The 12401-nt window shown below is 50.6% G+C and overlaps 1 protein-coding gene across 1 annotated transcript in view; it reads right to left on the reverse strand.

Annotated features, from left to right (window-relative positions):
• Positions 1 to 12401, reverse strand: part of Slc12a7 (solute carrier family 12 member 7) — a 54984-nt gene that overhangs the window by 26821 nt on the left and 15762 nt on the right. Inside the window, exons 2-4 of the mRNA XM_057789813.1 lie at positions 5473 to 5567; positions 4944 to 5066; positions 744 to 890 (exon numbers count right to left, since the gene is read on the reverse strand). Coding sequence (XP_057645796.1) covers positions 744 to 890; positions 4944 to 5066; positions 5473 to 5567 — 365 coding nt within the window. The remainder of the gene's footprint in view (positions 1 to 743; positions 891 to 4943; positions 5067 to 5472; positions 5568 to 12401) is intronic.

A 12401-nucleotide genomic window follows, 5' to 3' on the forward strand; every position in this document is an offset into this window, starting at 1 on the left:
ACACATGAAGTAACAAGTTGGGGAAACTGACCAGTCAGGGGACAGAAGAAATGGCCAGTCGAAGGGCAGTAGGTAGCCTGGGATAGGCACAGCAGTAGGAGCTATTAGGGAACAAGTGGTCAGGTGGCCTGGACCAGGAGGTAAAGGAACTCCCATTCAACCATATTATTTGAATTCCCTCCAGAAAGGACCTTTGTGCTTTCAAGTGACACCTGAGTTAACTAAAACAAATTTATACCTTTCACCAGAGAAAGGGGAAGAAGAGAAAGCAGGTAAATAGACTGTGAGCAACAATAAAAGGTAAAATTAAAAAAAAAAGTCACTAGAAATAAGGAGACATAACAGAGGCAGTGATGAGTCAGCTCTGAGTTCATTCCACCGTCCTCAGCCTGGACCTGTGTCCCTTTCTCTACAACAGCGATCTTGAAAAATGCCCACAGTCCTTCCAGGGTAGTCTTGCCACAGCCTAGTGATAGGCACCTGCCCCTGACTCGGCCTTCAACCCAGGTGTCCCCAGATGTAGAAATGCCACTGCTATAGAATACAGCTACATAAGGTCCTCAGACTAGTGGGGAACCTGGCCTTTGCCAAACTAGATGGGCCAGCGTCTTTCCCAAGTTCTCTGCAGGAGCTTGTTTCTATAGAGGACCCTACAAGGCAAGCCTGATTCCCCAACAGGAATCTTCCAGGGCCCCAGTCCCAGCTCCTCGGGAACTGCCGCAGGACCAGCTGAGAACACTCACACAAGTACAGCACATGGACACGATGAGGAAGGACTCCAGCACACCAGCTGCCCCCACAATCCAGGTCAGGCGCAGGAAAAGGATAACACCCAAGATATTCTGCAGGCAGGGCAAGTAGACGCCAATGAAGGTGCCCATGCGTGGGGCCTGGAACAGAGAGAAACATGTCAGGGGTCTCCCACAGTCTGTACCCACTAAAACCAGCCTCGAACCCGACCCATGCTTTGGTTTAGAGGAATAGAGGAACCAGGAGGAACATGGTGAAGAGACAGGATAGCAAAGATGCCTGACAAAAACCCATGTCAGAAATAAGATGAGATTCATGGTCCTAGAGCTGACCCCAGCTGTCTAGGGCACTGAGCCATAAGTGAGGAAAATCACACGAGGCAGAGCACAGGGACAAGCCTCCTGGTCTGCTTCCCTACTAGGGAGAAGATTCCGAGGGGGAAGTCTGAACAGCAAGATAGGATCCCTGCCGGATCTGTGAGCCAAGCTAGGGGCCTGAGCCTTGGATCCCGGAAGCGTGAGGCATGAAAGAGGGGAGGCCAGGGAGGAGCTAGAAACAGGTAAGGCTGCCTGCAAAGTTCAAGAGTCTCCGAGTAACATAACAGGGAACAGACTGAAGATCTGAGGACACAATGGTCGGAAGCCAGACCCCAACACAAAGGAGGCTCATCTCAGTGTAGGTGAGCACAGAATGACCATGGAGGATTGGCTTGGCGCATTCCCTGTGGGTAATGATCACAAGATTGTTACAGAGCAATGCTCACACAGAAGCCTGACAGGACGTCTGTCACACAGCCTGACAACAGACAGAGCCCAGAGTGATGCTCACACAGAAGCCTGACAGGATGTCACACAGCCTGACATCAGGCAGGGAGAGCCCAGAGCGATGCTCACATAGAAGCCTGACAGGATGTCACACAGCCTGACAACAGGCAGGGAGAGCCCAGCAGCTAAAGAGTGGTACTGAATGGTTGTGCGTAGCCAGAGAACAGACTCCAAGGAGAACAAACTGACCACTTAAACCTGAGAGAACAGGATGGCAGCTCAGGCCTGCACAGGGCCGTCCCAGAGAGCCACCCCAGAGCAGGGCAGTCTGAGCTCTACCAACTGGAGACCAGAGGTCTCACAGGAAAATAGAGAATATGTGGAAAGCTCTGGGTTTGAAAGCCGGGAGGCCTTAGCCCTGAGCCCAGGGCCAGTGGGCAGCAGCGGGCAACACTAAAGGGAAAGATATAACAAGATGGAGACCTAGGCCTTGACCCCATGGCCTCCCTGTCTTTGAGGTGCGGACCATGCATTCTGGGGCAGAAGTCTTTGTGGGCTTGAATTCTGCAAGCTGGCAGATGGAGAAATGCCTTTGAACTTTTTAAAAATATTTTTATCTTTAATTATGTTGTGTGCGTGTACGCATGTGTTGGTACATGCATGTGAGTACAAGCACCCATGGAGGGCAGAAGAGGGCACTAGATCCCTTGGGAACGGAGTTATCGGTGGTTCTGAATTGCCCAACACAGGAATTCTGGAAGGGCAGCAATCACCCTTACCTGCTGAGCCCTCTCTCCAAAGCATCTGTTAGATTTCCCAGTTAAATTAAACAATTTAATTAAAGAATTAGCCGGGCAGTGATGGTAGCAAACGCCTTTAATCCCAGCACTCAGGAGGCAGAGACAGGTGGTTCTCTGTGAATTCAAGGCCAGCCTGGTCTACAAAGCAAGTTCCAGGACAGTTAGAGCTACAGAGAAACTCTGTCTTGAAAAGCAAAACAAAATAGAAAGAAAGAGAAAGAAAGAAAGAAAGAAAGAAAGAAAGAAAGAAAGAAAGAAAGAAAGAAAAAAGAAAGAAAGAAAGGAAGAAAGGAAGAATTAAAGGTCACAGTGTGAGGTGGACATTAGAGACAGCCCATAGAAGCATGGCAGAGAACAACTTGTAAACAGGCCATTACTGGGCAGCTTGAAAGTGCACAAGCAGCTGCCCAGGTCACATGGTTTCGCTTCAGCTCCCACTGAGATACAGGCTCAGGAGCTAGCTGTCTCCCCAGTATCCTAGTGCCCTGGGGTCCCAGATGCCTCTAAAGGGAACGGCCAACCCTGAATGCTTAGCTTTGTTCAGACACATTGAACCTGTTTGTAGCCCAGAGGACAGAGCAATGAAAAGTGATGCCTGTCTCTGGGGACAAGCTTCTGTGACATCAAAGGAGACACCAGAGTCAGGCTCTACTCCTGTCCCGTCCACCCAATGGATCCCTAAGTAGGGCAGCTGTTCACGTCCAACCAAGATAAGCACCTCTGCTGAGGACCGAATATTTTACCAACTGAAACCCAGTCCAGGAGCCATGTCCCCAAGGGAAACACTGACCAAAGAATTGCTATATGTTGGGCTGGGGTAAAATATACTAAGTATAATCTCTCCAAACATGACTGCTCTGTTTACAAGGAGCCCTGGGAGTGGGGAATGGCAGCCAAGCCTACTGGGTTCCACTCGTGGGTAATAAGAACTAAACTATGGGATCAATTTGAGCAGTGCCTTAGTTGAGCAGAGTTGACCCTCAGTCAGTTCTAAGATTCAGTCAGACCAGTATCTATTCAGGTTTTCCTTGGTTACAAATTCCAGCAGACAAAAGAGATGGGCAGATGGACAGGGAAGGCCTGGCGTTTCTGAGGTCCAAGAGCCTGTAGGGCCATGAGGCAGTGATGGGAGCACAAAAGCAAAACCCCAATAAAGCACTTGAGTGAGAAACCTATTCCACAGCTGCTGTGGGAAATGCTCTGGTACACTGTAAAGATTTGTCTCTCGTATTAGTTTAATAAAATGCTGATTGGCCGGCAGCCAGGCACCAAGTATAGGCAGGGCAACCAGACTAAGAGAATTCTGGGAAAAGGAAAGGTGCAAACCCTGTCACAAGTCAGATGTAGAGGAAGCAAGATGAGAATGCCTTACTGAGAAAAGGTACCAAGCCACATGGCTAAATGCAGATAAGAATCATGAGGTAATTTAAGTTGTAAGAGCTAGTTAATAATAAACCTGAGCTAACAGGCCAGTTTATGATTAACATAAGACTGTGTTTCTCTGGGACTAAATGACTGTGGGACTGGGTGGTACAGAAACTTCCGTCTACATGCAGCCCCTACATTCTCCTCATTCAGCAATCTGGAAAGCTGTGACTTTGATCAGAGGACCTGGGAAGGGGCAGGAAGAGGCATGGACCAGAGAATACATCTGAGGAAGCCAGGAAGACAGCTCATGCCCTTGTTAACCCTGTCCCCAAAGACCACAAGGCCCCCAGATCCGACCAGTTTCAAAAGCACTGAACATCGTGAAGACCTGCAACACAGTACTAACTCTGCTGGGCTCACACTAGGAGGGAAAGAAGGCAGCTAAGGCCACTCTGTGGTCTGACCTCCCTGGAGCCACCGTCAGGCTGGGCACCGGCTCATGGGAAACACCCAGGAAACAGCGGGATGTGGCACACAGGGTGGACACAGAAGGGAGAGGTGGAGGGCATATGAGCTGGCTGTCACCTGACTTGGCAGGTGTCACACGAATGAACACCTTCATTTGTGTTCACCAGCACTGGACTCCTCCTTCCAGAGAAAACAGGGGCCTTTGGGAGGTAGAATAAAAAGGGAATAAAAGTCAAAATCTTTAGTGCCAGCTTTAAACCAGACATAGTGGCACACATCTGTAGTCCCAATACCTGGAAGCTGAGTCAGAAGGACGATTGTGAGTTCAAATCCAACTTTGGGCAACATAGTTCCAGGGAAGCCTGGGTTATAGAGTGAGACTGTCTCAAAACACACACACACACACACACACACACACACACACACACACACACACACACACACACACAACACAGCCAAATAATAAATCAAATGAGACAGAACGTCAGTACACCACCAGATCTCAGGCAGGATTTAGTGCCACTCTTGTACTCCCTGGAGTTTGTGGCCCCACAGACACCTACTCAGAGTGGGCAGGACAGTCTGCACAGGACCACTAAGACCTTGTTTCTTCTCACCCAGGTCTGTGGGTCTCCCAGAAGCACAGGGCATTGGAAGTATCCACTGAGACACAGTACCAGAAAGATGAAGCATGGCCATGAAGGAGAATAGGTGTGATGTGGAAGCCCAGCAAGGGTGTTCTCTGACCAGAAAGTTTCAAGGCTGCTGTCCACACAGAGGGCAGCACCGGTACCTTGATCTCCCGCCTCCGGCTGTCCTCATCTTCCTCATGCTCCACCACACCCTGGCTCAGGTTGGTATAGTTGGCCAGTTTGTTCAGCAGCGATGACACCATAGGGTTGCTGTCCATCTCTTCCTAATGGGTACAAAACATCAGAGAGGTAGGAACCAGGTTCATCAGCATCCTAGGGCAGCAGGTAACGGACCCAGCAGATACCTCTACTCCAGGACTATGTGGAGCCTCAGAGCCACCGTCAAGATGCATGGAAGCCCCCAAACCTGTGCACCCTGAGATACCTACTTGGCAGGTCTGGATTCAGAGGGGTTCTGAGAGACTCCCCAAGGCTTCAGGAATTATAGGGAATGGACTTGCCCAAGCTGAGGCTCACTTATCAGGGACAGATCATCTCAGAGGATCTCAGACAGAAGCATCTTGCTGTCATCAGGGCTGAGGATGCCTTGCTTAGGATGCGGGAGATGACTGCTCCTTTACTTTTCCACATGAAAGTCACTTCTTTGTGTAGAAACTAAAACAAAATTACCTCAAAAAGTGCCATGTTCTTCCCCTCGAAGTAGCTCTCTCTTTCCACCTCCACATTATTGATGAATGGGCTGTTTTCCCTGGGGTTTCCATCTCCTGTGGAAGACAGTCAGGTCAGTCTCAGGAGGATTGGCAGAAGCCAAGCATGCAGCTCTGGGAAGCAGGCACCAGGTACCTCATTCCCATGACCACCAGTCCCTATCTGTGGCCTTGGCTAAAGACACTTTGTCTAAACTTTCTTTCTGCCCACATGTCCACATCCCACAAGAGTCTGTGTATCCCCAGCACAGGTAATTTCGTGTAAAATGAAACATCAGCCCATTTGTTCACATTGCCTACTGAGGACTGAAAGTCTACTCCCCTTAGTAGGGCTGGTCCCTTGGTAGAGGAGCACCTGTTGGTCCTCTCTGCGCACCCTGCCATTTCAGAAGGTCTCCTCATACTTTGTTATGGGACCTGAAAGCCCTGGGCTGAACGCTTCCAGGTTCAATGTTCCCTATGTAGGTGACAGGAGAGGTATCACGCAAACTGCAGAGAACTATGGCCGCTCAGGATCCAGCCACAAGACAGCTGGGATTCACAGCCCAAGAGGCAGGCATGGTCACACAGCCTTCTCGGAGCACCCACAAACGAGCCTGCCTGGGTCCTCAGGTGGCAGGATGTCAACACCAGGGTGTATCTTCCTGTTTCTGACCTCTGACCCTAAAGTTGTCCACCCGATCCACTCCCAGGGTCCACCTAAATAGCTCAACACGACTCTGGGAAGGACATCTGTCCTGAATCACAGCTCTCCAGCCCCCCTGAGTTGGGGAGTGGCCAAGTCAGTAGGGACAGGACTCTGTTTTCTAGTTCCTTCCCTGTCAGGGTCCTGGAAGAGATGTACCTCCAAGGAACTCCTCAGCCTTTGGCACACAGGACACGCTTCGTGCCACCAAGTTCATAGACTGGTCCTCTCTGCCTCAGTTTCCACATGAGATAGGACTGACATGTATACTGGCATATTGCCGCACACCGCGCCCCCGTGTCTGCGCTCTGTGCGCTGGCACCCAGTTACTGAGCTTCGGGCAAGGGGGCTGGAGGTTAAAATACACAGACAGCGACACGGGTCATCCTTGAATTCCCCAAGAATGCCCCCTTTATTGTGTTCAGGGGCAGATTATATAGAGATAGCCACGCCCCAGCCAAACCCACCAGAAACCACTCTCCTGCCATCAGGAACTCCTGAAGGTCTCGTGCTCAGAGCAGCTGTAGGCACTCAGATCAGGGGAATTACAAATTGTTTATAAGAAATTCAGGATCTGGGGTCTCATTACAAGTTGTTTATAAGAAATTCAGGATCTGGGCTGGAGAGATGGCTCAGTGGTTAAGAGCATTGCCTGTTCTTCCAAAGGTCCTGAGTTCAATTCCCAGCAACCACATGGTGGCTCACAACCATCTGTAAAGAGGTCTGGCGCCCTCTTCTGGCCTTCAGGCATACACTCAGACAGAATATTGTATACATAATAAATAAATGAATAAATATTAAAAAAAAAAAAAAAAAAAATTCAGGATCTGGGGTCTCACTGCTCCCAACATCTCCCCCCTAAATTTTTTATGAAGCAGAAGACCCTCCTGACCACACAGCCTTTTGGTCTCTACTGCACCTAGATTCACTTTGGCCAGCACTCTATTGAACCTGTACTCAGGAGAGAGTGACAGCATCTCCTCAGAATACTGGCTTTTAGGGAACACAAGAGAGCAACTTAAGTCTGTAAGACAGGTAGATTCAAGTATCCCAGAGACTGTTGGTTCCTCATACTATTTCCCACACACCCTTTTCCCCTCAAGTGCACCATTTCAGACTCGGGACTTTTAGGAGTGGCTTTGCCATGACCCCAGGAGCAGTCAGAAACCACCGCTCCTTCAGCAGTCCCCTAAATAACATACCCCAGCTGCCATACCCCCGTGGCACCACTGAAGGGGCCCCACTTAAATTATCTTTTAGGGAATTTGGGCGTTATCAATCTGGCTACTTCCTGCTGAGCGGGTACGTTGCATTCTTAGGGGTATTTACTGCAATTTACTGTCATTTTCCAGTCCTGCTCGGACGCTGGTCGTGGTAACGGGGGAGAGGCGGAGGCTCCACCTCCACACTGAGCTGGAAGGTGGAGGCGCGGTGCGGCACAGGTCCAGGCCAACGGGCCTTGTCGTGGTAGTGCTGAGCTTCTGTGCCCTAAGGCCCACACAAGATACCTTTCTTAGCAGTTCCTAGAATCAAATGTCTTTCTCCAGTCCAGAACACAAAAGACAACACAATCCACATATCACACATCTGTACACATCTTTTTAAGCTATATACATTCTATCATTTCCCAATACATACATCCCCCTCCGGCCGGGGACAACCCTGTCCATTTACCCCTTTCTCAGTTGACTTCCACTTGCTGCCAAACCGAGCGAAGGATGTCAGGATTAACACATACCCCAATTCACCCTCACCTTCTGAGGGCAACCTCTCAGCATTCCCTAGTTCGCGATATCTCAGCTAGGACCTCCAATTGCCAATATCGATATCTCGGTGGAGACCTCCAATTGCCGCGCACCGTGCCCCCAGTCTGCGCCCTGTGCGCTATTACCCAGTTTGCAACTTTCGGGCAAGGGGCTGGAGGTTAAAATACACAGACAGAGAGACAGCGACACGAGTCATCCTTGAATTCCCCAAGAATGCTCCCTTTATTGTGTTCAGGGGCAGCTTATATAGAGATAGCCACACCCCAGCCAAACCCACCAGAAACCACTCTCCTGCCATCAGGAACTCCTGAAGGTCTCGTGCTCAGAGCAGCTGTAGGCACTCAGATCAGAGGAAAACAAGAAATTCAGGATCTGGGGTCTCACTGCTCCCAACAGCATATGGCCTTATCGATACCTCTGGGAGTTCAGAACAAGGCTGAGCAACCCAGGTACGCAGGGTGTAGTCACTTAACAAACCCAGGCCAAGTTGGACCACACAGAGAGGTCACCACAGGAAGACAGTTGCACAAAAGGCAGATCCTCATGGGAGAAGGGTCCCACAGAGGAGGGCCTCATGGGAAAAGTGGGCAGCACTTCTTTGGAGCCCTAGTACCTTATCATGGCCCAGGGGCCATGGCTCAAGCACCTTATGGGAATAATATGGGGAAATCAATCAAAGAGCTACCATGAGAAGCCTCGGGGGTCTAGGAGAGTAGGAACAAGGGGGCGGGGTAAGATGGGGCAAAAAAAAATCAAGAACAAGAGACAGAGAGAGAGGAGAGAGAGAGAAAAGAAAGAGAAGAGAGGGGGAAAGAGGGAGAGAGAGGGAGAGAGAGGGAGAGAGAAGAGAGGAGGAGAGAGAAGAGAGAAAGGGGAGAGAGAGGAGAGGGGCACGGGGGAGAGAGGGAAAGAGGAGAGGGACAGAGGGAGAGAGGAGAGGAGGAGAGGGAGAGAGGGAGGGAGAGAGGGGAGAGACAGGGGAGAGTGGGGGGAGAGGGAGAGAGAGGAGAGAGAGGAGAGAGAGGAGAGAGAGGGGGAGAGAGAGGAGAGAGAGAGAGGAGAGAGGGGGAGAGAGTGGAGAGGGGGGAGAAAGTGGAGAGAGAGGGAGAGAGGAGAGAGGGAGAGAGGGGAGAGAAAGAGGGAGAGGGAGAGGGGGAGAGAGAGAAGGGGAGGAGAGGAGAGGGAGGGAGAGGGGGAGAGAGAGAGGGAGAGAGATGAGAGAAAGGAGAGAGGGAGAGAGGGGAGAGAAAGAGGGGGAGAAAGGGGGAGAGAGGGAGAGAGAGAGAGAAAGGGGGACAAGGTGATGCCAACAGGTGAGGCCCCACAGTGTGGCCGGTACTAGTATACTGTAAGGGAGTTTCTAGCTTGGTATTTGGTACCTAGCCCTTATAGCTACCCTCTTTGGGTAGGATCCTCAGTTCTGCTGCTTCTTCGTGTCCAGAGTCAATTCAAGGCCCTGGACAGGCAGGTCCAGTAACCAGTGTAATCTCGTGGCCCCTGGGATGAGAGGAGAACACACCTCAGGGACTTTGGTTCCTGAACACAGAGTACCAAGGCTTGGGCCCATGGCCTCGATATCTCATGTTCCAGATGCCCAAGGATGTAAACATTTGTTCAGTCACAGAGGACATAGGCGGGCATCCCCTGAGGGATACGCAGGGATCCCAAGGTACTGCAGCCAGAAGTCTGCAGAAAGGGAGCATCCCCGAAAAAGGAAGGACCCAAAGGCACTTCTAGTGGGCGACTTCTCTCTTGGAGCACAGGTCCCCTCTTGGCAGTACGACTAAGACACAGAACCTCAGATGACAGAAAGGGCTGCCTGGGGACCAAGAACCGAATCCTGATGTGATGGGCTTGAGTCCCCTGAGCTGGTGTCTGGAACCAGAGCCATGGCCCCTGAGCATACATATCCTGGGCTAGCAGCACAGTGTGGCGACGACTGGGAGGCAGGACAATGATTCTTTACTTGGACATTTCCAAGGCAGCTACTTGGAAGGAGGAACCAGGTAAAAAGAACTCTGAACAGCAAGTTACATTATGTCCCCTTTCAGGTTTCACAAACTCTGTGTGTGATACTTCTGGAGACAACTATCTTAAAAGCCAATAACTCCACGGACAGATTGGCCCCATTAAAGACTAAAGCCCTCTTTGAGAACAGACACACATACACACCAAGGTTTGTTTTGTTTTGACTGGAGCTTTGAATTTCAAATTCCTCAAATCCCAATGGATTATGCCAGCCTTCCGGACACGCCCCCACACACCTCCTACCCTATAAGCTAGTTCAGACCATGGCTTTACCACCAATCCGGATGGCACCTGCGCAGAAAAGGCTGACGCAGTTCCCTGGTGCTCACTAGGCCCTTTCTGCCTCAGGATCCACCTGACCCAGGTCCTAGTCACAGGCTCCAATAATCAAGGTCATCAGGGGTCAGGGAACAAAGAAACACAACGTGCCCTGTCCTGAATTTAAGCAGGCTCCCCTAAAAAACGTGGCATCTGATTACAGACACAAAACCAAAGCAGAGGGAGAAACCTTTGTTAGGGCCCACAACCCGAAGCGGCTTTGTTCTAATCAGAGATTCCCTCGCCAGTAATCACCAAGATTCTCCAAGTTCCCCTGGTGTTCCTGGTTTTCCTAATTCATGGTCCTTAGCCTCCCCAGAGATAAGGTAGGAAGAGGACTATGATGACGGTCCTCTGCAGAGAATTCTGGGGCAGCAGACAGCTGAGGATACAGCCACACTACACCTGTCCGCAGTGTCCGACAGGACAGGAGCTCTGGGGACACAGGGATATAAATAGCAAGGCACAGTCCCACCCAGAGAGCAGGCCTGCATACCCTGTGTGTTCTGGGCACACTATCCAGTCTCGTGGGGACCTCACACCCTTCAAGTTCCGCTCACATCAGGACCTCAGAGCAAGCAGGAGGAGATAGGACTGTATGGCCCACCATGGACTGAAGCTGAAAGCATGACCGGCTGGTCCTCTACTAGATCACTAGGAAGCTGGGGGCAGAGGGAGGTCTGTGAATCGACCTATGCATCCATGCTCACCCTAGCACAACCATAACCATGCAGAGCCTGTCACACAAGTGAACGCTTATAAGCCGAAGCACAACCTCCCTGGGTACCCAACAAACTCATAACCTGCCACCACCACACAGACACCAGGCCAGCATCAGGTAAATCAGCCCCCTTCCACTGGAGGCAAGAACCTGTACTCTCAAGTATTCCCAGGTGTGGGGTCTCCTCATCTCACCAGCTTCAAATCTTACATGTAGAAGACACAAGACAGTCAACGGACAGATGAAGGACCACCAAAGGACACAGGGGAGGTGGATCACGGCAAGGTAGAAGTTCACCAGGTGTTAAGAGACTCTGGCCAGGAGAGAAGAGACCAGTGTAGCTCAAATCTTCTGAATGACTGACTCCCAAAACTCCATCCCACAACTTCCTACTATGACTTCTCTGTATGGGCTGCCAGTAAAGGGCCAGAAAGAGGGCATAGAGCCAGGCCATACACCCTAGGAACAGAACTGGAAATGTAAGGTAGGTACTGGACTCACTGAAACGGAGTTCATAATACTGGACTTGTAGCGAGAGATGCTGGGAAGCCCAGGAGAACCAGGTCTCCACAATAGAGGGAGGGTAGAACCTTCCCTAGCTCACTCTGTTCCCACATGGGCCCCCTTCCCATAGGAGCACATAACACCAGGCAAGGCACCAGACATGGGGTCCCTGATCACAGCTCCCATGATGTCATTCTCAGAAACATGCAAACTTCAATCAACATATATCTCCCTCCCCAGAGTGGCTCCTCCCCAGTCAAACCAGGGTCCCCTCAAAAGGGAAAGTGATGTGCAAGCTAAGGTATCTTCTGCCATCTAGCAGCTATGGTCACCCAAATAAACATACAACACTCCTACTGGCAGCTTAGAACCCACTGATGTTCCTGGAAGGAAGGATATTCAGGGCCAAGGGACTTGATAGGAGATGTACTCCAAACCTCTTCCCAAAGCCACTAAGCACACTAGACTTCTGCATGCTGGATGCCAGATGGGACACTGGGTAAGCTCTAAAAATTATCAGGTGTGGCGGGGAGGACACTACATGTACTTCTCTGTACCCTGACCACCATGGAGCTGTCTGAGGAGTCAAAACAGAGACAGATATACTAGTGAAACACAGAGATACTCTGAAATGGGGCCACCCTCAAGGAAGAGAACTGCCAGCATACACCTAGATGGCAGGCAGGCTCACTTTTCCCACACACTACAGGGTTCCAGCTAAGAGGACAAGAAATGGTTCCACAAGCTACGCATACTTTGTCAAGCCCTGCCAGATGAGAGATTACACTTCTGGATGAGACTCTGCTCTCTGCATGAGAGAGTGGGCATAAATAAACACAACTGCCCCAAAGGAAAGAAGTATAACCTAA

Source organism: Chionomys nivalis, chromosome 15 (genome assembly GCF_950005125.1).
Source record: "Chionomys nivalis chromosome 15, mChiNiv1.1, whole genome shotgun sequence".
Taxonomy (NCBI): Eukaryota; Metazoa; Chordata; class Mammalia; order Rodentia; family Cricetidae; genus Chionomys; species Chionomys nivalis.